This window comes from Dryobates pubescens, chromosome 11, assembly GCF_014839835.1.
Source record: "Dryobates pubescens isolate bDryPub1 chromosome 11, bDryPub1.pri, whole genome shotgun sequence".
Classification (NCBI taxonomy): Eukaryota; Metazoa; Chordata; class Aves; order Piciformes; family Picidae; genus Dryobates; species Dryobates pubescens.
This window is the reverse complement of record NC_071622.1, coordinates 11,142,128-11,165,449: the sequence shown is the minus strand read 5'-3', so window position 1 is coordinate 11,165,449 and position 23,322 is coordinate 11,142,128. Positions and strand designations below refer to the sequence as shown.

Here is a 23,322-nt window from a genome sequence, read left to right as displayed (position 1 = left end):
ATGTCTCGCTAAACTTCTCTAGTAATTCCACCTTAGGGACCTGCTTTTCTCCATCCCTGGGCTGGGAGCTGTGTTCTATGGAGAGCAGACAGCCGGCTGGGGACCACATAGTGGGGATGGTGGCCCCTGCCCCATGGGGCTGGGGAGCGCAGGTGGCTGGGGGCGGTGGGGGCCTGGATGTGGTTAATGCACTTAAGAGTCGACACTTGATTTAGGGAAAAAGAGGAGGGCATGGAGTGGGCGGGGATGGGATTTATCACATGGGCAAACCTCCTTCTTGTGGGGAGCAAATTTTGGAGCTCAGTGGACTGCAAAGGCAGGAGTCAGTCCTGCAATGAGTGCACACAGTTCTCTGCTCAGTGGTTTGAGATGAGCTGGAAGAGGTTTTGTTGGTAAAACAAACTTTTGGGGCTAAAACCCAGCAGACTATTGAAAAACTAATTTTTTTTTTTCACAAGGATCCATCAGGCTTAACACTTTTCTCAGGTTTTATTACTTCTGTTTTTAAGCAACTTTTTTGTCCCTTTTTTCTCAAATTCCTGACATGTCCCACCTGCACATTTCCTGAGGGTCCATTTGAGGTTTTTGCAGGAGAGAAAAGCCTCATTTACGTTTCAGGGTGGAAAGGAAGGCACAGAAGGGCACACATTAGCCAAAGGCAGCTGTGCTCTGGGCTGGGTGAGCATTCTCCCCTCCCAGAGCTGCCATGTGTGCCACCACGGAGCTTTCATTCCTCTCAGGCAGGCAGGCTCAACGCTCTAAGCCCCCCCTAGCTGGGCAGAGCGGGATGTCACCGCACATCATGGACATTTGGCATGGTTCTCCCTGAGCAGTGACGTGGTGAGCATCAGGGAAGGTGGTGCTTGAGGCACTGGCTCTGTCTAACTTGAGCTGCGTTTCAGTGAACTTCCTTGCTTGGCCCTTTGCCACTGGGTACCACTATGTCTTGACACATTGGTTTCACTCTGGTGCCACAGGCTGGGTTGCCCCAGGGGTTTCCCTCAGTAAAACCCTGTGGAGATCCTTCTGGAAGGACACTGAGCCCTTTGCCATATGTCATTGGCATCACCACCCTTGTGCCACAGCAGCCAGTGGGCTGTTGTGCTGGGCATGTTGCAGTAGTGCACAGGTGGGTTGACCTTTTCCTTGCCCAGATGTGCCCCTAAGGAAGCTGGCATTGGGATGAGTGCATCCTAGCACAGAATTCCAAGCAGAAATTGCCAGCACTGTGGATACCCATGGGGTTTACCAAACACTGGACTCATGTTGGCATGGTGGAAAAGGAGATGGCTTTCAGAGCCAGAGAAGGTGCCCGCCTGGCTGAGGCCTTGAGCCCTCACTTCCACTTCCAGAAGCAGGAGGAACAGGACTGGGGCTGTGTGCCCAAAGAGGAGACTCGCCACCGCCTCCTATGGAGTAGGACAGTGTCCCTGAGCCCAAACAATGGGGCCAGGGCCTTTGGCTCTTCACTCTGCTCCACCACCGCCACCCTTGGACTGGGCTGCTTGGCACTGGACAGCGCTCTTAGTCGTGATAGCACTGTGCTGCGACACTCGCCCGAAGCCGGGCTTGGCCCCGCTGCGCCCTGCGGCCGCGGGGCGCCCCTAGCCCCGCCCCTTCCCCGCAGGCCCCGCCCCGGACATTAAACCACGCCCCTCTTCCCTCAAGCCCCGCCCCGGCGGCTCGGAGCGGGCAGTGATTGGCCAGGGATATCCCGTCCCGCCCCCGCCCCCCTGCGGGCGGTGACGTCAGGCGCGTTCCCCGCAGGGTGAATGAATGGGAGGCGGGCGGCGCTGGCGGGCACAGCTGCGGCGGCGCGCCCGGGCCGGCACCGGCACCGGCACCGCCCGCGGGACCCGGCGCTGCCTCCCGCCGTGGGGCTCCGCCGGCCCGGGCTGCAATCTATACCCTACCCCCTCTTCTGTCCCCTCCGCCGCCCCCCCACCCCGCCCCGGGGCCAATAAAATGATGCAAAGCTCCGCGCTCGCTGCTGAAGGGGCTGTCAAGGGGCTTCCCGAGATCCTCGGTGTGCCGGTGCAACGTAAGGACGCTTTTTCTCTTCTCCTTCCTTCGTTTCCCTACCGCAAAGGCGGCCCCGGGCCGGCGGGGCAGGGCGGGCAGGGGCTGTAGGGGCAGCGCCCTGCGGGCTGGACAGGTGCCTGCCACTGCTGACCGGGCGTCTGGACTTTTTTCTCCCCTTTAATTTTTCCTCGTTTTTAGCAGCGCCAAAATTAGGAAAAGCGATGCCCCGGGGCGGGCGAGCGGGCGGGCTGGGAGAGGTGGTAGCGGGAGCCGTGCGGAGCGATGCGGCTCCGGCCCCGACGGGGAGGTCGGTGCTGCCGCGACTCCGGTTCTGTGTGTGTGCAAGCATTCATGAGTGTTGAGGTGTTCATGTGGGGGGGACTAGCCCGCTCCCCGCCCGCATCCCCGGCCCGCAGCGCGCGACCCTCTGCTTATACCGTTTATCGCGACAAGCAGCGCCTCGCGGGTGAACGGCAGCAGTGAGAAGGGACACAGGGGCTGGCGGGTTTGTTACCGGGACGGCAAACCCGGCTCGGTGCGTGGAGCGATGCCGTCGTGTCTGTGTCTATCAAAAAATCACCTATACATCTATAGGCGCACATATATGCTCTGTAGCTACAGGTAGCGTGCCTGTGTCAAAGCACATGCCTATGCGTGCCAGGGAGGTCTATATACGAGCGTCTGGAGGGGGGTCTATGCACCACGTATGCGTGGATGTGTGTGTACACTCGGGTATAGGTACCCCACGGGTATTGGGTCAGGACCGTGTTCCAGTGGGACGCACACGGCGGTAACCGGCTGTGAGCCATAGGGGCCGGCAGCCTCCCCGATTCTCTAGGGCCGAGCTCTATGTTGTGTGAGCTTATGGATGCGTGGAACCGATGCGGGGGTAGCTGTGTCCCAGAGAGCCCCCGATCCAGCGCCGGGGCTTCTCAGGCGGCGGGCAGGGGCTGTAGCTGCGTGGGTATGATGATGATGATGATGACCATGATGACCATGATGACCATGATGATGATGATGATGATAATAATAATAATAATCTATCCGTTTGCAAACGGTTCTCGAGAATCAGGGTGTCCCAGCAGGCCTAGAGGAGGGGGAAAAGCCAAGTGATGCTCTGCCCCATCCAACCTCCCACGAGGGGCACCCAGAAAGTTGCGGGGTGAGACGGGCCCGAGGCCCAGGAGAGGCCGACCAGGGCGGGCAGCCATGCGGGCTGGGATTCGGCCGCATTTCAGGGGACACACAGGAGTAGAAGGGTGTGCACACCCCGGCCGCCCGCTCGCTCCAGACCGAGATTTGCCTCCCTCCTCACTCGTCGCTGTCCACCCCCGGAGCCCCCACGCCATTCCGTGCCCCGTGCCGACCCCGGTTTCCCCTTCTCCCACCCCCCACCCCCGAGTAGCTGTCATTCGTTTTCCGTGGGTGTCTCCGTGGGGAGCGATTCCGGTGCCCCTGCCCGCTGCTGCCTGGCCAGTCCCCATCCTGCTTCGGGGGGGTCTGTATCCATTATCCCCCGTTGCCCGGCCCCTGGAATGGGGGAGGGAGGCGAGCGGGCACGTTGAACCGTATTTTACTGCAGCAGAATAATTCCAGCAGGAGCGTGCGGGGATGGCGATGGTCCGTCCCGTGGCCAAATCCTCCCCAGTCCCCTGCCACCGACTAACACCTCCGGTTCCCAGCCACAGGGTCTCTTTTATGCCCTCGAAGGCAAAATCAGGTGTCTCAAACGACCTCGGAGCAGGAATCGCCCCAGCAAAGCTCCCCGGTTTGGTGCCACCGAGATCTCCTGCCTGTGACATTGCTATTTCGGCCCTAACTCACATGTATCGGAAATTATCAGGAAACAATCCAACGAGATATGATTATTATAATTTATTTAAGGGCAAAAATTGTTGACAGGACCAAACTTAAGTGAGGGTAGGCGGACATAAAAGTTTCGCATCGCTCTGCAATGCCCCTCAGCCGCTGACAGCCCCGGCCCGGTGTCACCAGTGTGGGGCCTGATCCTGCCTCAGTTACACACGTGCAGGGCTCACTGCGGCCAAAGGGCATCGTTTCTGGTCAAGGAAGCAGGAATGGAATTCGGGGACGAGGGGTGAATTTGGCCCCGCTGCCTGCACCAGGGTCACCTCCCGCTCCAGAAGCACCTCGGTATTGCATGGGCTGAAAAATCCGTGACATTTTAATTCTAGTCGCTGTTAAATCACAGGTTTCCCTCTCGATTTAACCAGCCTCCTTATTTGAGCAGCGACTGTGTCACACAGCATCAAAGATTTTGGGGAGCCGACCCTTTTCCCCCAGCACTTCCACCCCCACTTCCCCCGACAAAGCTACCCTCGCTGACGGGATGGTTAAACAAGATACCCCCGAATATTATTGATGAATATTGTTTTGCAAAGCTCACCGAAGGAAAAACTTCTGCCAAAGCCTGTGGGAATGGTGCCCAGGTGCCGCCAGCCTGTGGCCAAGCGGGTGACGGGGGGGGTTTGATTAATCGCCACTGGAAAAGTCGTTTGCACGCTGCAGAGAAATGAATCGGCGTTGGGCTTTTTTTGTGTGTGTGTTGGTGGGTTTTTTTCCCCCTCTCTTTTATTTTGCACGTAAAGGAATGAGGTTTCCTCCCCGCAGAAAGTCGATTTAGAGTCCCTGACCTGGTGTTTTCCTTGCGGTGGGCGTTTGTTGTGGAGGGTGGTGGGGACGGGGATTGGCAAACTGCCTTTGTGCTCCCGTTTCCCACCTGCATTGCCGAGGCACCCGTTCTGCTACACCTTCCTCTACGCCGGGTGACAATTTCTTCTGCTTGAAAGACAAAACCCCAACCCAAAAGACGTGGTGGTGGTGGTGGTTGGGAGTTGGCAGTTTGGAGTCTGGAATGGTCCAGATCCGGCGGGGCTGAGCTGAGGGGGACACATCCTCCCCAAACCTTCACCCGATATTCCCCTTGCCTTCACCTCAGCCTCGGAGATTTTGGGGGTCTGAGGGATTTCTGAGGCCACCTGAGAGTTTGTTTCGTTTCCATCGTTATTTCTTTTCTTTTCCGTCGGGGAGAGAGGGAGAGGTGGAAAGATGGACCCGCTGCTAATAAATCACGGTAACGGCGGCGGGCGGCCAGACCTCCGCACGCCGTGTCGGGGCATCGCTCCGGTGCTCCGGGGCGTGGGAGGGTGCTGGGTGTTCCTGGGGGTGGAGGGGGCAGAATTTAAGAGCTGACCACAGCTTTTCCTGGGTAACGGCCAAATCCTGCCCGGCGGGATGCAGGGATGCAAAGGGTACTGTCCCTCTTCCGGGCACATTTTCCCGAGGCTGAGGGGATGACCCCCAGTCTTACACCACCTCTACCCCAGGGAGCGGAGCGGTTTGAATTGAGGCTGCAGCATCCCGGGGGGGGGCGTCCTCGACATGGGGGAGGAGGGACCTAGACGTCTGTGTGTCCCCCCACCCCTGTCTCCCCTGATGGAGCATCTATTAGAGCACCCAGATCATAGAGCCAGCCCTAGGATGCTGGCGGGGGGTGGTGGTGGTTTGCAAAGGCACCAAGGGAGCGGTTTGCGCCGTTAAGGTTGTTAAATGTCTATGATATAATTTAGTTAAAAGAAGGGAAACACGGGCAGCGAGGCAGCTAAGAGCTGGTCCCGGCTTCAAAGCACAAAGCAGAGCATAGGGCTTGAATTAAAGATGTTTTCTCTTTGCTTGCATCGGACAAAACAGTGGCTTCACTGAGATACCTCCCGGTACCCCTGCAGCTCCCCCTTTTATGATTATATTATAATATTATATTTATTGTTGTATTATTACTATTACCTTTATTATTATTATTATTATTATTATTGTTATTTAGTAGGGGGGGTAAACAGGTCGATGGGAATCCTGCACGTCCGTGTGCGCTCACACACAGAGCTGGTCCCGTATAACCACAAACAGATTTGAGCCAAAAATAGGTCTTTTCTTAAGAAAAAAGAAAGAATAATAATTTCCCCCCCTCCTTCTGGAAATATGGCGAAGGATATTCTATCGCCTGCTGCTGTGGCTGGCTTGGTGAAATTAAGCTGTGCGGCTGATTTAGGAAGGAAAAAGCTGGTTTTGTTGGCGTGTACGTATAGACGTGTGTGCATACACACACACACACAAACACACGTAATGTTTATATAAACAACTATTTGTAGAGAAAACATCTTTTATAGGCGAGCACACGTGTTTATGAAGTAAATAAGGACGGGTTTCACGCTGCAGCATCACAGATGTACCTGCTGGTGCCGAGCTGCGTGCCACCAGCTTTTTGCCTTGCTCCCAAAACAGCTTTAACAAATAAATCGGGGGGAAATGTGCCTGGCGCCCACCTGCAGAAGGAGAGGCACAGGGACCCCGGGAAGCTGCGGATAATTGGTGATTATTTACTTATTTATTTAAAATGTATTCTACCGTTGTTAACACGACGCAGGCTGGAATGCCAGAGGTAAATAGGGACCGAAGGGCGCTGAGGTCGTTGCTGGCTAATTTTGGGGATGGTGACAGGAGCTGCCTTCCTTCAGACGAGTGTCGGGGCCCACAAGTATCTTAAATCGTCTTGTTTCAGGATGTAACAATTCAATTTTTTCCTGTGCTCTTTCCCTCTCCCCCCCCCCCCCCTTTTTTTTAACCCTCTTCCCTCCTCTTTGATTTATTTTTTCCCATCCTTTTCCTCCTCCCCCCTTCTTTCTTTTCCCTCCTTTCCTAATTTTCCCCTTTTCTTCGTCTTCCCCTCTTTTCCTCTTTTCCCCCCTTTTCCTCTTCTTTCCCCCCTTTTCCTCTTCTTTCCCCCCTTTTCCTCTTCTTTCCCCCCTGTTCCTCTTCTTTCCCCCCTGTTCCTCTTCTTTCCCCCCTTGCCTCCTTTCCCCCCTCTTTTCTTCCCTTTTCCCAAATCCCTTTCCTCTCTTCTCTGTCCTGTTTTCCTTTTTTTTTTTTAATATGTTTTTATTTTCCTTTTTATTTTTCCTCTTTATCGTCACTTTTTTCTTTCCCTCTTTTATTTTCTTTCCCGCTCTTGTTCTCTTTCCTTCTCTTGTTCTCTTTCCTTCTTTATTTTCCTCTTCCTCTTTTTTCCTCTTCCTCTTTTTTCCTCTTCTTCTTTTTTTCCTTTTCCTATTTTTTCCTTTTCCTATTTTTTCCTTTTCCTATTTTTCTTTTTCCTATTTTTCTTTTTCCTATTTTTCCTTTTCCTATTTTTTCTTTTCCTTTTTTCTTTTCCTTTTTCCTTTTTCTCTTTTCTTTTCCTCTTTTCTTTTCCTTTTCCCCCTTTTCCTCTTTTTTCCTCTTTTTTCTTTTTCCCTTTGTTCTCTTTTCCCTCTTTTTTCTTGTTTCCTCTTTTTTCCTCTTTTTTCCTCTTTTTTCCTCTTTTTTCCTCTTTTTTATTTTTTCCTCTTCCCCTCCCTTTTCCTTCTTGTTCCCTTCTCCTCCTTTTGCCACCCTTTTTGCTTTCTTTTTCCTCTATACTTCTTCATTTCTCTTTTTCTTTCTCTTTTTCCTTTCTCTTTTTTTGCCTTCTCTTTTGTGCCTTTCTTTTTTTTCCCTTTCTCTTTCTTTCCCCCCCTTTCCTCCTCTTTTCCTTCCCCCTTTCCTCCTCTTTTCCTTCCCCCTTTCCTCCTCTTTTCCTTCCTCCCTTTCCTCCTCTTTTCCTTCCCCCCTTTCCTCCTCTTTTCCTTCCCCCCTTTCTTCCTCGTTATTTTTTCTCCTTTTTCTTCCACCCCCTTTTTTCCTCTTATATTTCCCCCCCCCTTTTTTTTTTAAATCTTCCTTCTTTTTTCATACCCTCCCTTCCTTATCTCCCCCCCCCTCTTTTTTCCCTCCCCTTTTCCTTTTTCCTTCCTTTTTAAACTTCCCTCCCAGTAGCACCGAGCACAGGCTGCTGCAGTCCCTTGTCCCTTGGCTGCATGGAGCCGCCGCGGCTCAGTGCAGGACCCCCAAGCCCGGCCCCTCCGGCTGGGGACAGCAGCTCCGGTCTGAGCCTCCCCAGCACCTGCAGCAGCCTGAAAAACCCCAATAATCACCACCCCCCCCCACACTCCCCCGGTATTTGCCGTCAGCAGCCCTTATGCGTGAGCATCTGATCTCCCGCTCCTAGGCTCCAGCTCCATACATGGTGGAGCTGTGTTTTTCTCCCCTAAAATCCATCTTCCCTCAGTCGTGCAGGTCAGTGCCACGTGCCTGCGTTTTACCGGCAATCTTTCCCTGCAGACCTCGGCAGCACCTCCTGTTTCTTCTGAATTCCGGGCAGAGAGACAGACATACCCAGCTACCCAGATCTGTAGATGTCCCATCTATAGGCAGACACTGCACAGGAGCCTGGGTGACTGCCTGTGCAGCTTCCCTTAGGGAAAGTGCTTCTTTTCCAAGTATCCTCCCATGGCATGGGTGCTGTGGGGAGGACTGGAGCTGTGATCCCTGTTGCTGCTGCTGTGCTCCCATGTGGCCTTGCTTCAGCTGCTGTTTTCCATTTCTTTCTGTAATATCCCATCTGAATGGGAGAAAGCTGGTGGAAAACTGTTCCACTCATCACGGCAAAAGTGGCATTTAAAGGGGTGTTGGACCTGGTGTCCTGGCACTGCAATGAGATGAGTACTGGGCATCTGCTGGTGGGACCAATGTGACCAGCATGGGTGGCTAGCAGTCCCCAAGATGCAGTGGCAGCAAAAAGGAAGGCACATTCACCCATGCTGAAAAAGCCTTTGTGGATGGGGTGGAGGTGTTGGGTGTCCTGCACCCCTGGGTCATTGTTAGGACCCCATGGGTGAAGTTCCATGTCAGTTCAGCAGCCTGGCCCTTGGAGGATGGGTACAGCAACAAATCGTGCCCCTGGCTGGGAGCTTCAGGATGCCATCCTTGAGTGACTGAGGGAGGTTGGCAGGGAGCACAGCCTGAAAAATAAGGTGAAGAGCGTGAAAAAAAGCATTGCGTGTGTATGTGTGTAGTGGGGCCATGAATTTTGTCACCCTGGAGGGCTTTTGGTGAAGCTCGGCAAAGGAAGATGTGCTGGGACAGCGGCAAAGCACGGGGTGACAGCCCATCACCTTGCAAAACCAATGTGGGGCTTTGCCAGCTGCACCGGCTGGCTGGGAGCACCACAGGGACTATTGGTAGCTGACACTGCTCTTCTTCTCTCCCCCCCTTGCCCAGAGATCCCCCAGTGTGCTGGCTGCAACCAGCACATCCTGGACAAGTTCATCCTCAAGGTCCTGGACCGGCACTGGCACAGCTCCTGCCTCAAGTGTGCCGACTGCCAGATGCAGCTGGCCGACCGTTGCTTCTCCCGGGCCGGCAGCGTCTACTGCAAGGAGGATTTCTTCAAGTGAGTACCTCCCAGGGGCACAGCCCCCGAAAAACAACACCTCCCCACCCAAGCAGCCCACACACAAGCTATTTTTAAACACAATTTCTCCAATTCCTCATCTTCCGTTTTGTTTTGTTTTCTTTTGTTGTGTTTTGGTTGTGGATGTGAAGGAAATGAAGGCAGTGATGGCTGTTTCCAGCTGCCGCAGGCTGGATGCTGGTTGTTGGGACTGAGCCCCAAATCTCCTTGATGCTCCTGTCCCTGCCCAGTGCTGAGCTCCAACTCCGATGGGACGGGGAGCTGCAGTGGTTCAGCAGCAGCCTCGGCTCTGCTTGGAGCTAGAGGGCAGGAGAAACCCGCGTAAGGCAGCGCAGTGAGCCCCTCGCTCACCTCACCGGGATTGTTCTCTCTCTCTCTCGTTACCTGTGCCCCCCGTCCTCCGTCGTCCCCCCCCTCCCCCTTCTTTTTTAAATCCTTATTTTTTTGTTGCTCCTGCAAAAAAATCAATTCCTCGTTTGATTTCACTGCAGCTGCCTCTGAGCGGTGCTATGCCCCAGCTTCGGCATTCCCCTGCTCCCATGGGACAGGACATCCCTTTTTCCCGTTAAACCCAGACTTTTCAGTGGGGATGCTCTGCTCCTGGGCTGCTGGTGGGATCTGGGAGCTTACCCAAGGGATGGCAGTGGGTGTTGTACCAAGGCCAGTCAGAGGATCACCGTGAAGCAGAGGGGTGCTGCTTTGCACCTCCTGTGAGGCAGAGGGCCAGATCCTGGCCAGTGGATGCATTTTGCTGCCTGGGTGCAGGTGATGGGGCTGAGATCAAAAGAAGCTGTTGCACCTTGGGGACCAAGGCCACCTCCTCACATCATCTGCTGCTCATCCCTGTCTGCGCCAACTCTGTCAGTCATCCCCCTGCTGCCAGCCAGCCAGATAAACCCACCCATGGTGATTACACCCTGTGCTAATCCCCAGGCAGGACTTTCCCTGGCTGTCCATCCCCAGGCTCTCAGACCATCTACATGTCCCCCCTCCACCAGCCATCAGGCCAAAGCTGGATCTCGAATTTCTCCTTCAGAGCTGGGGAGCGTGCAACGGTCAAAGCAGCCACCACTGCCTGGGTAATAACACTTCACTTCTGGTATTTTCCAGCCTATTAATCTCCAAGTCATTTAAATGGTCACCCAAAAGGTGCAGGTAATCAATGTTAATTAGAGTTGAAAGATCAGCGACTTTCTTAGATGAGGTCCTGCCTGGATTATTTGGTGCCAATCAATAGCATCTCGGCGCTCGCCTCACCTTTCTTTCAACCGCTCATTGATTCTGGGGTAGGTAACCTGCCGAGGACGTGAGGATTTCAGGCCAGCTTCAGAGGCAGGGTTGAAATGCAGAAGCTGCTTCTGAAAAGACAAAATTTTTTAAATTACTCTTTTTTTTTTTTTTTTTTTAAATAAGATATATTCATCATTTTTTTCCTTCCCTGAAATCATAGTTCTTGGTCCCCAGGGACAAGCAGATCTGTCCTGGATCTGGCCATCCCCAGGTGGTGCAGAAACACCTGGAGATGCTGTAGAGTGTGTGCTGAAATTGATTTAATAGTGTTCTGGGAGAGGCTGATAGTCAGAGGGGTGATAAGGGTTGGGAAGTGTGCAACAGCTCAGCCTTGGGCCCAGAGGAGCATTGCTGGTCTGTCCTATCCCTCCCTTCTTCCCTAATCCCTTCCTCTATCTCTCTCTCCCTCCCTTCCTTCCTCTCTCTCCCCCCTTCTCTCTCCCTCCTTCCCTTGCTTTATCCCTCCTTCTCTTCATCTCTTCCTCCCTCCCTCCCTTCTTCTTTTCCCTGCTTCCCTTTCACCTCTGCTTGCATCCATCCCTCCCTCCCAACTGATGCCTCCCCAGAAGATGTCCAGGAGTCTCTCTTTAGGACACAAGCCCAGAAAATGAGGCAACACCTGGTTTCCCTCCACACCTTCTGCTTTAAGCAGCTGCCAAAATGGTGACAATATCACTCATGCCCTGTGCCTGCCACCTGTCCCTGGGTGACCTGTGTGACTCAGGGACAGCCTTGGAGACCCAGCTTTGGTGGCCACACTGGCTTTCTGGATGGCATGAGGGCATGGGCAATTGTGGTGTTCACAGGGTGATTTTGCATGGTTGGAGTATGTTCAGCATATTGAAGGTGCCAGGAGTGGCTCTACCCCTTGGACATCCCTGAATGTGCCCTCCAGCCTTGGTGCTGGGCAGCAAAGGGCTCGGGGTTTTCCTGGGCTGCTCCTTGGAAGCAGGTGGGTCTGCTGAAGGTGTAGGGGACAGGTTTATTCTGGTAGCTTTGTTGCCTTGGGGCTGCCATGCAGCACCAGGATGGAGTCCTGGCACCCCTCTGATGGGAGCAGGGCAGAGCCATCAGCAGCCTTGTAGTGCTGGTGGAAATCTGTCACAAGTCAGTCTGAAAGCTCACACCAGTGAAATGTCCATGTATTTTTGATTTTCTCCTGAGCTGCCACCACTTCATGCCACATGTCAACCATTTTACACCAGATGTGACCCAGAGGTGATCCAGTTGTTATCCTTCACATCTGCACAGGGCAACAGTACCCTGCCACAGCCTGGGCTGCACCCACATGGCTTATGGGGGCACCTGGAGTGATGGACAGCTCAAACTTCTACAACAGAGTGCCTGTGATCCACAGAGGCTGATGGGCAAGATGCACACTCCTTGCACGCTCCTTACCTGCTTATTCCACACTTGCACCATTCTTGCATGTTCCTTACAGGCACCTTCCACACTTCTTGCACTGTTTTACACAGTCCCAGCATGCTTCTTCCATGTCTCTTTAATGCTGCTCACACTTCTTGCCTGCTCCTTCTCCCATTCTTGCATGTCCTTTGCATGCTTCTTCCATGCTTCTTGCATGACTCTTGCATGGTCTTTGCATTCTTCATTCAAACTTCTAGCATGCTCATTGCATGCTGCTCCCACACTTTTTGAATACTTCTTGTTCCATCCCATGCTCCTTCTACATTTCTTCCACCATTCTTACATGGTCCTTGCATGCTTCTTCCACAATCCTTTCATGCTGCTTGCACACACCTTGCATGTTCTTTGCACACTTTGTGCATGCTCCTCACACCATTCTTGCAGGCTTTTGTTCTTCTTGCACACTCATATGCTGCTTCCACTCTTCCTGGAACACTTCTTGTTCCATTCTTACATGGTCCTTGCATGCTTCTTCCACACTTCCTGTGTGCTTCTTGCGTACTTCTTACACTGCTCTTGCATGATCATCGCATGCTGCTGCCACGCTTCTTGCATGCTCCTTGAGCACTTCCTGCACGCTCCTTGCAGCTGTGTTGTGGGCTTGCTTGCCTCCCCCAGGCTGGCCCACCCGAGGCCCCCGTGAGGCTGTCATTAGGGTGTAAGAGCCCCATCATTCTGCATTAATCTGGGATTCATCACGCGAGCAGGGCGGTGCAATTAATTTATTTGGTATTAATGTGGATGAAATATGTACTGTCCTTGCAGGGGAAAATCAGGCAGCCTATAAGCATTAGTTAAAAGAACCATTAAAATCAAACCTTCCTCAGCTCCATTAGGCTGGTCTTTCACTCTGAAGAAGATAAACCCCCTTTGTGTGAAGTGTCATGCATAATTAGGTTGATTGCTGGTTTAAACTCTGCCCTGTCTCCTGGTCCCTGTGCCATCTGCAGCCAAGTCCACCTGGCCAGAGGGCTCAGGGTCGACCCACTTCTCCTTGCAGGCGTTTTGGGACCAAATGCACGGCATGCCAGCAGGGCATCCCCCCCACCCAGGTGGTCCGCAAAGCCCAGGACTTCGTCTACCACCTCCACTGCTTTGCCTGTATCATCTGCAGCCGGCAGCTGGCCACCGGTGACGAGTTCTACCTGATGGAGGACGGGCGGCTGGTCTGCAAGGAGGACTATGAGACCGCCAAGCAGAATGGTAGGCACCTTGAAAGGGCTGCCAGGTGGGGCATCACACCAAGGGGTGGCCATGGGTCACACAGTTGGCATTGTGCCTATGTGAAGGGGTTGCTGTGGGCTCCGGGGCAGGTGGTTTTGGGGAGTTGCTCCCCGGTGGTATGGGCTGATTCAAGGTTGCTCATGCTGCTGTGTTTGGGGCTGGTCCTGGCTCCTTTGCTTGCAGATGACTCTGAGGCGGGTGCTAAGCGGCCCCGGACCACCATCACAGCCAAGCAGCTGGAAACCCTGAAGAATGCCTACAAAAACTCCCCCAAGCCTGCCCGACATGTGAGGGAGCAGCTCTCCTCTGAGACGGGGCTCGACATGAGGGTGGTGCAGGTGAGGACAAGGAGATGCCCCCCTCTCTGCCCTGCCCCAACTGAAGGGGGATGCAGGGGTGCCAGGCTTCAGGGGATACAGAGTGAGTCTGCCCGGGGTGCCCCCTCCCCTGCCAGCCTGGGGGGCTCAGCCCTGCAGGGGGGTCCTGCTCTGAGCAGGGAGCTGGAGAACAGCTGCTGGGGAGGAGCAGCTGAGGGAACTGGGGGTGGTTCAGCCGGGGGGAAAAGGAGGCTGAGGGGAGACCTTGTTGCTCTTGACAGCTCCCTGAGAGGAGGCTGGAGCCTGGTGGGGGTTGGGCTCTGCTCCAGCACCAGAACAGGAGGACACAGTCTCAAGCTGTGCCACGGGAGGTTTAGGCTGGAGGTGAGGAGAAAGCTCTTCCCAGCAAGAGAGATTGGCCACTGGAATGTGCTGCCCAGGGAGGTGGTGGAGTCACCATCCCTGGAGGCATTCAAAAAGGGATTGGATGTGGCACTTGGAGCCATGGTTTAGTTAGTTAGGAGGTCTTGAGTGACAGGTTGGACTTGGTGATCTTTGTGGTCTTTTCCAACCTTAATGACTCTAAGTTTCTAAAGAGAAGAGCAGCGGTGGCAGGGGTATTGGGGTGGTATTGATGTTTTGGAGGTGGATTGCAGGGATGCTGGGTTGCATGAATGCATGGGAGCTAGGTTGCAGGGAACCTGGCATGTAGCACTGCAGGGGTGCCATGGTGCAGGAGTGCTGGCATGTGTAGTTGCAGGGCTGCTGAGTTGCATGGGTGTGTAGGAGTTAGATTGCACAGGTGCTGATGTGCTGAATTGCAGGGGTGTTGGCAGGCTGGATTGCAGGGATGTTGGCATGAGAGAATGCAGAGGTGCTGATGTACCTAATGCTGGGTTGAAGGGATGTTGGGTTGCATGAGTGTGTGGGAGCTTGGTTGCATAGGCATTAACATGCTGGGCTGCAGGTGGCCTGGGTTGCAGGGTTGCAGTGAATTGCAGGGGTGCTGGTGTGCTGATGTTCCAGGGTGCTGGCCTGCTAGTGTGCAGGAATGATGGCATGCAGGGTTGCAGGGGTCCTGGGTTGCATGGATGTGTAGGAGTTGGGCTGTAGGGGTACTGGGTTGCAGGGCTGCTGTCAAGCTGGGTTGTAGGGCTGTTGAGAGGCTGCAGGGGTGCTGATGTGTCAGCATGCAAGGGTGCCTGAATATGAGGCTGCAGGGGTGTATGGGAATGGGTTTGCACAGGTGTTCCCATACCATGTTTCAAGGGTGCGGGGGTGCAAGAGAGGTAGGGGTATTGAGATGGCAAGGGTGGCTGGGCTGCTGGGCTGCTGGAGCTCTGGATTGCCTGAGTGCAAGGGAGCTGAGCTACAGGGTTGCAAGAATATAGGATGCAGGCATGCCAGGCTGTCAGCCTGACAGGTTGCATGGGGTTGTAGGAGTTGCATGTGTTGCACAGGTGCCTGGATGCTGGGTTCCAGGGCAGCTGGTTTGCAGGGGTGTGTGGGAGCTGGGTTGCATAGATGTTGACATACAGGATTGCAGGCGTGCTGGAGTGCCAGGGTGCTGGCATGCCAGGTTGAGGGGGTGCTGGGTGGCAGAGATGTAGGGATGCAGCACTGCCATGGTGCTGGCACGCAGATGTGCCAAGGTGGTGGTGGTGTACTGTGATGCCATCAGTGCCTGCATTTCCTGCCCCAGGTGTGGTTCCAGAACCGCCGGGCCAAGGAGAAGCGTCTGAAGAAGGACGCAGGGCGGCACCGCTGGGGACAGTTCTACAAGAGTGTCAAGCGGAGCCGCGGGGGCGGCAAGCTGGAGAAGGAGAGCTCGGCTGAGGACTGCGGCGTCAGCGACAGTGAGCTCAGCTTCCGTGGTGAGCAGGGTGCCAGCGTGGAGTGGGGGCACTGGGAGAGTCTCAGCTGTACTGATCCCCCTCTCCTTCCTCTTTCCGCAGAAGACCAGCTCCTCTCCGAGCTCGGCCACACCAACAGGGTTTATGGCACTGTGGGAGACGTGGCGGGCGGACAGTTGCTGAACGGCGGCTTCTCCATAGAAGGGACAGGACAGTCATACCAGGACTTGCGGGACGGCAGTCCCTACGGTCTCCCACAGTCGCCGTCCTCCATCTCCTCCTTGCCGTCCCACCCGCCCTTGCTCAACGGGCTGGACTACGCCATGGACGGCAGCCTGGGGTTGGTGGCCCACGGGGCGCAGGGGGTGAGTCAGACGCTGCGAGCCATGGCTGGGGGGGGCCCCACCTCCGACATCTCCACAGGGAGCAGCGTCGGGTACCCAGACTTTCCTACCAGCCCAGCCTCCTGGCTGGACGACATGGATCACCCCCCTTTCTAAACGCTGCTCACCCCCCTGCCCCGGCCCCCCTCTCTCCCCTCCCCAGCCCGCAAGCCCAGCACCGAGGGCATCCGCCGGCGGTTGACCTTTCCAGGATTTCCCGTAGGAATCAGCCCTGGAGGGCTGGGAGGTAGAGGAGGGTGGCATCGGCGACTGCCGGGGGTGGCTGTGCTTGGGGTGGGGGGCACAGATGCCTTTGGGTGTAAGCACAAGAGTGGTGTTGGCACATGGGACGCACGGCGAGGACCTCGGCACAGGGCTAGGACTCGGCGGGAGGTGTGACGGCGGGAGGGAAGGACAATCAGGGATGGCAGAATCCATCCCGGTGCCCGCGCCAGCCCCGCACTCCTCTGGCCCAGCACCGCTGCTATTTCCAAGTTATTTTTCCATATGGAGCTGAAACGCGGCTTGGCCCTGCCCAGAGCCTCAGCAGAAAGAAAAGTCTATATTGTAGAAGGGTTTGTTTTAGGGAGGCTGGGGACCTGTTGCCCCACTGCCTGGGGACAATGCTGCCTGTTCTGTGTGGGAGCAGAGCTGTGGTGTGGCGGCAGCGGGGCTGTGATTTCTTCCTGGGCGTGCAGGAGCGCCTACAACGTATTGCTGTGGGTTCTGCCTTGGTCGTGCTGCTGGGAGGAATTACAAAAAAAGAAGAAAGGAATTATAAAAAGAAAAAATAAATTAAAAAGGTGAAAAAAGGAATTACAAAAAGGAAAAAAAACCCAAAAAACAATCCTGCAACCTGAGATGCCCAAGGGCCAAGCTGGGCTGTGGCAATGTCAGCTGGGATGCTCAGGGCTGGCATGTGGAGAGTAGCCACCCAGGTGTTGTGGGGAATGTTTGTGTTGAGGGTATTGCAAAGATTTTTTCCCCCCAAAGGGGGACCAAAGGGTGCTTCATCAGGGGCAGAAGCACCCATTCAATGACAAGTGCAGGAGACTGTGGTGTGAGACCCCCTGTCAGTATCAGCCACCCACCTTCTCTGGTGCTGTGGGGCTGACAGGCTCCCAAGGGTGGGTGCAGGTAGCCAGGGAGGCCCCAGGTGGTTTTGGCACAGCCCATCAGCCCCATAGGGTCTGCTCCTGGCCAGACTCCCCCAGCACCAGTCCCATTCCCACATTCCTGAGCTTGTGACAGCCACCATCTCCCTTGGCACAGTCCACAGCCCCCACCTGCAGCAGGCTGAAACCATTTAGCCCAGTGGATATAATCCAGCTCCATGCTTGCTGCCCAGGGTGCCTGGCTTTGCCCTTGTCCTGCAGGCATGCCTTGACTGTGGGGTCCCCACCAAGCCCCCAGCTCTGGGGTGATGCCGGTGATGCCAGGCTGCCCTTCAAGGAGAACTGGCAGCTGATCTGGTTAGCTGGCCAGAGGGACTCTGAAAGCAAAGGGGGAAAAAAGCATAACAATGAAGAGAAAAAAAGCCACACAAGAAAGCACATCAGCAGTATGTCCCTGTCTGTCCTTGTCCCCTCCCAGCGGGGTGTGCTGGTGCTGCAGAAGGTGCCCAGTTGCACCCATGTGCCTCGCCGCCAACTCCCACTCCCGCCTTGGGTGCTGCTTTGTGCCAAGCTCCTGGCCTTGCTGGGCATCGTGGGTGGTTGGTGGGAAGAAGGAAAGGGGTGAGCTGTGCCCGCTGCTCTCCATCCCCCTTCAACAAGGCCAAATGCCCCCCCTCCCCTTGCTGTGTAAATTTTGTACAGTTCCAGAAAGTGAAAGTCTTGTTTCCTGGGGAGGGGGGGTGGGGAAAGAAAACGATCATAATAAAAGGAACAAAGGAAAAGAACAACAAAAAAAGAAGAAAACCCAGTGGAAAAAAAAAATGCTAAAATTTTTTTCAGAGACTAAAACCTTATTTATTGCCATGTCTTTGGGGAGAAAGGACTCCCTCAGTCCCCACACCACCCCGAATTCGGGCCTGGGGCATTGCTTTTGTACCCTTGCCTCCTGTGCGTTGGCATGAGACGTGTATGGTCACCTCCTTGTCCTCAAGGGAAAGCGATGTCACAATAAACTTGGGATGCTCTTTAGCAGCTGCTGTCTTCAGGGTTTTTCTTCTTCAGTGGGAGGGCAGCGGCCACCATTGGCATCTTCTAGTCTTTGGGGTCAGGATCTCCTGGGACTAGATGCTCTTTGGAGGGCCCTTCCAACCCAGGCCATGCTAGCTGATTCTGTGACTTGTCTGAGTGAAGGGTGGGACAAGTGACACCGGTTGTTGTGCTCTGGATTTTTTTCTGGGGGGGGGGAGCATGGAGAGGTGGGTGGGTTTGGGGTGGGTATTTCCATCCCTGTCACATGGCATCCTAAAATGCCCACAGCTTTCCTACCACCACGCAGTGATGGTGATGGGTGCCTGGGGTCCACTTCGTGCCGAGTGAACCACGGGCACCCATCACGCTCACCCATCTGTACCAGGTGAGATAGAAAAGCCATGCCAGGGCTGGGGGTGGGTGTGTGTGTGGCTAACCCCCTCCAGGGGCACCGGTGTGTTGGCTTTCTATCTTTTTAATCATTTTAACATTTAATGCTTCTCAATTAAAGTGATTTCCTGGAGTAGATGCCAAGCTTAGGGCGAATGCACATTAACCACTTTCCGTAGCGGTAGTTAAAGGCACCGAGGGATTTAAACAGCAATCTGTAAGGCTGCTGGGGAAAAAGGTTTGGCTGAATAAAGCAGATTATAAACAATAATATATGTCTTTCTCTCTTTTTTTTGTGTGGTGTGTCTCCCTCCACCCCCTCTCTCCACCCACCTCCATTCCCCCCCCCTTTCCCCCCCCCCCCCAGCTTTTTTGGGTTTGTGTTTTGGTTTGGTTTTGTTTTGCTTTGCTTTGTTTTGGTTTTTTTGGAAAGGCTCCAACCCCACAAACAGCCCCAAAGTGCTATAAACATCTCAGCCCCCAAATGTGTTTGCTGAAAGCAAAGGCATTGTGGTCACTGCTTTTCATCCCTGCTTTAAGAGAGATTTTTATTGCCCAGTACGTCCATCAAGCCAGGCAGTGGCTGTGCATTAAGTGTGGCCTCACTTGTCCCTGACTTGGTTACCACCATGGCTCCATCCCAAAGCCAGTTCTGTGTAGATCACCCCAGCACTGAATCATTGCTTCATCTCCATCCAGACACAAAAGCCACTGGTATTGTCATCAGCAGCCACTGCATTTTGACTGGGTACGGTGACTGTGATGTGACCCCAGTTCAAGGAGGACAGACTTGATGAAGAGGGTAGGGAAAAGGGCTAAGAGGTGATGAGGGCACTGGAACATCTCTCTTAGGAGGAAAGACTGAGAATTGGGTCTTTTTAGTCTGGAAAAGAGAAGACTGAGGGGGTGAATCTCATAAATGCTTACACAAACTTACCAGGGTGGTGTCAGGAGGATGGGGCCAGTCTTTTTCCAGTGGTGCCCACTGACAGGACAAGGGGTAACTGGTACAAACGTGAACATATGAAGTTCCATCTAAACTTGAAGAGGAACTTTAAGGGTGATGGAGCACTGGAAGAGGCTGCCCAGAGAAGTGGTGGAGTGCCCATCTCTGGAGACAATCAAACCCCACCTGGATGAGTTCCTGTGTGACCTTCTGTAGGTGAAGCTGCCTTGGTGGGGGGCTGGACTTGATGATCGCCAGAGGTCCCTTCCAACCTTTGTGTGATTCTGTGACCTGCCTGCAGGTCTCCTCAGTGGGGTGAGGGAGAGTAGAAGGCACTGCAGGTCCTTGCTCAAGGATCAGGAGCCTGTTGCATTCCCTCCATCAAAAAAGCATCACCCCACAGGGACACTACACATCAAAACCTGGCATTTAGGATAGAACATTGATGTTTATCAGCAGCAGCTTCCTTCATGCCACCAAGGAGGCACATCTCTGGATCCAAGCTCCCTGCTGACTCATTTCACCGGTCTCCCATCACAGCTGGCCAGCAAAAGTGCATCCCAGCACAGCTGGCTCTGAAGAGATGCACAAGGTGTATTTTCCTGCAGCTATGAAGGTGGTTTCTTTGGGCCATTGATAAAGGAGCAGGCTCAGAACTCAGCTTTTCTTACTGACATTAGAAAAATTCTTGGTGGGTTTCCACCCCACCCTCCCCAAAACCATGGAGACTGTCACAGCAGCTCCCCAGCCCATTTGACCCTTCCCATATTAATAGAAAAATAAATGGATGTGGTCAACATAAGGGCCTGTCCATCCTGTTAACTTGCCCAAGCCATTCTGTCCCCACCACCAAGCCTTCAGCTTCTGGTGATGTTCAACCAGCGCAGTAAACTTTGTCAAGAGCCAGCAGCCACCATGAGGAGCCAGAACCACATGAACTTCCAGCCCAGCCAGTCCTTAGCAGAGGGAACACTCCCACTTATTTTTCTGAGGCTGGATGTGCTGCAGAAAGGACTCAATGGCACACAGCTTCCTGTCACAGTGATGGAGATGGCCTCTGCTCCCCCCAGGCTGTACATCTCTGCCTGAGGAAAAGCAAGTGGCATAGTAACATGCCACAGGGAGGCCGTGGCCTTCTCCTGCTCTGTACACCCACCCCAGGCACAGTGGGGACAAGGCAGCAGCCTCCCTCCCAGTCAGGAGTTAGCCCAAAGCACAAACCCATCCCTGACAGGTCCCCTGAACTGACTCATCACACAGCCCAGTGATGATCCTGATGAAGCTGCGGAAAGCCCTTCACCCATCCCACCTTACTCCAGCACCTGAGGCACTACCACGAGGCAGATCTTTCCTACCTTCTAGGTATTTGGCCAGCTGAGAGGACCATGAAGTGTCCAAGACAAGCCCACAAGAGTCACAGAGCGAGTGCAAGTTTATGTCTGTGCCCAGTTCTTATAAAACCTCAGCCCTCAATGAGCCACCCCTGGGACCAGCATGTAACAGGAGGACCTGAAGCTGCTGATGGAAGTGGGGGTTTAATGGTGTTTAATTCAGCCAAGAGGTTGTGTGATGTGGTGAAAGTCCTCTCAGCTTGGAGAGGTCGGTTAGCCATAAAGCACTTGCCTTACATGTTAGGTGAGAACTAGAGGGATGGACAGACAGCTGTAGGACCCTGGTGTCTTTTACAGCTCTCTCCCCACAGGACAAGAGCTTCAGCAGAGCTTTCCAAGGGCTGCAACATCAGTAGGCTACCTCCCACCCTTACTGCTTCCAAGGAATCAAGTCAGTCCCTGCAAGAATGACACAAAAAGGCTCTGTCCCAACAATGTGCTTTTATTTATAACATTTTGTTTGGACCCAGGGGAACAACACCTAAATCTGCAACTTAACTTTAATGGGAGAGACGAGCCCCTCACCTGGCCCAGCATTTCTCCCCTCCCCACAGAGGAGCCAAGCAGCCAGCACAGGCTGCTCTGGCTAGACACCCACTGCAGTACTTGCATTTAATACCTTAAAACAGTACTTGGGACCTTCTCCAGGCCCTCTCTCCCCTCCCTCCCCCCGCTAAAATACTGATAAATGTCAGAGCATGCAAAACCCTGATTCCATCCTGCCCAGGACAAGCGCACAGCCAGCCAGCCAACCCTCGTGCTGGGGAGCTTGCCCAGACGCTGTCCTCTACAAGATGCCCTTTGGAACCCCGATGGCATTTGGGAGGGGTAGGGGTAGGGGTAGGGGTGTTATTGCGGAGTGCCTGTGTCCTTAGGCCTGGCCAGCCGTGTGCTGCTGCAGAGCTGCAGTGATGGCTTTACAGTCTGTCACCTCCTCCGGCAGGCAGCCCTCCTGGTCCCGCAGCGTGGGGTCGGCTCCGGACTTCAGCAACAGTTCCACAATGTCCAAGAACTCGCAGGCGGCGGCTGGAGGGGATAAAGGGAAGAGTTAGGCTGGGGGTCCCGAGCCAAGGTGGCAGTGAGGGCTGTTTCTGGAGTGGAGCTGTAGCTGGTGACTTCCCATGCGTGTGCCAGTGGGAAATGCCATCTCAGCACCTGGTCAGGCGGAGAGGGTCATTTGTCAGTACTCAATCTATCACTTGCCTTTGGATTTAATAGTGCAAAGGAAAAAAAAGGCAGAGTGGAAGCAATGAAGAGCCAGAAGTCCTGAGGGGTTTTTATTGGTGCAACCACCACCCCAGAGCCTGTAGCCCAGCCAGAGACATCAGTAGCTGGGTGGTTTGCAGGGATGATGCACAGGGTGCCTGGGCACGGTTTGGTTGATGCTCTTTCATGTCCAGGACTGGAGGCAGAACCATAATGGATCTCTCTGTGGTGCTGCAATTCCCCAGGTGCCACCTGGCAAAGCCTCCCCTGCCTGTTTTGTAGCCAGAATTAATAACACATTTATTGTTTTTAACACATATCTATGCCTCTGCCCCTCACCTCCCTCCTGAACCTCCCAGAGCTCCACAGGCAGATTGTACCAGGCAGGACATCATCACTACTGGCTTTTATCCACCATTTCTTCTTGTGGAAAATTTGGATGATTTTTAGCTGCTGGTCAGCCCTTCCCTGAGCACCAGCTCTAGGGGAACATGCTCATGCCCATGGACAGCTGGTAATGGCAGACCACTATTATTTCTAACTAGCATCTCCACCAGCAACTTTCTTCAACCCCGATTTACTCTGCCAAGATAGAATCAAGTTTGACCTGAGCGCTTCTTCCCTGTCCCAGGGATGTAACAGCAAGGCAGCTTACAGCTCCCACTCCAGCCTTGCCTAAGGATGTTAAAACCAAGAAACCAGGGAAAACAGGTTTGTCCCAGTGCCTGGATGTTCCCTAAGCCCAATGCAAACTAGATCCCAGTGAAGGCAAAACCTCCCTCAGCCCACATCTGCCTTAGGAGACCACAAAGCCAGCACCTTCCTCTTGCATTGGTAGCTACGGGGTTTAATTCTGTTTCAGGCACTTTTACATCACAACCAACTCACTCTTCTTTTTTTGCTGTTAAATGCAGTAGAATACATACATAGAATACATAGAATAAACCGGGTTGGAAGAGACCTTCAAGATCACCGTGTCCAACCCATCAACCAATCAAACACCACCCAAACAACTAACCCAAACAGCTAGTGTCTTTTGCATCACTGCAGTTTTGTACTGACCTGAAGGGAGAAGCAGCGATGTTTAATTAAAGTAAACCATGTGATTGGAGCTTACACTGGGAAAGAGGAAAAAAGAAGGGAGAAAAGGGGAAAGGGTTGGTGTGGAAGGAAGTGGGGGTGTGGGTGAGGGCTGGGGGACATGTCCTGCGGTGACAGCACAACACCCTTGCAGAAAGCAGACTTCCAGGGGTGCCAAGCTGGCAGCTCCTTGTGGCAGCCCAGGGAAAGGTGGCTTCCTTTTGTCTGGTGCTGCTGGCGAGCACAGCCAATGTACCCAAGCAGGCTGGGGACATCCCTGGGGACGAGGAGAGCAGCTGGATTTAT

The 23,322-nt window shown here is 53.9% G+C and overlaps 2 protein-coding genes across 3 annotated transcripts in view; one reads left to right on the top strand and one right to left on the bottom strand.

Moving 5' to 3' along the window:
- The first annotated feature begins 1,780 nt into the window (after positions 1-1,780).
- On the top strand, positions 1,781-16,455 carry LHX4 (LIM homeobox 4). 2 transcript variants are annotated; one of them, XM_054165319.1, is made up of 6 exons: positions 1,781-2,041; positions 9,175-9,346; positions 13,083-13,285; positions 13,490-13,644; positions 15,326-15,497; positions 15,579-16,455. In XM_054165319.1, the coding sequence occupies exons 1-6, from the start codon at positions 1,966-1,968 to the stop codon at positions 15,974-15,976; spliced, it is 1,176 nt and encodes a 391-aa protein (XP_054021294.1). In that variant the 5' UTR covers positions 1,781-1,965; the 3' UTR covers positions 15,977-16,455. The 2 variants fall into 2 exon arrangements, with proteins under 2 accessions (XP_054021294.1, XP_054021293.1); XM_054165318.1 differs by having other exon boundaries at positions 1,793-2,041; positions 13,083-13,644.
- Positions 16,456-21,562: 5,107 nt separating this feature from the next.
- Positions 21,563-23,322, bottom strand: part of ACBD6 (acyl-CoA binding domain containing 6) — a 102,189-nt gene continuing 100,429 nt past the window's right edge. Inside the window, exon 8 of the mRNA XM_054165459.1 lies at positions 21,563-21,756. Within this exon, the coding sequence (XP_054021434.1) occupies positions 21,602-21,756 (155 nt within the window). The 3' untranslated portion in view covers positions 21,563-21,601. The remainder of the gene's footprint in view (positions 21,757-23,322) is intronic.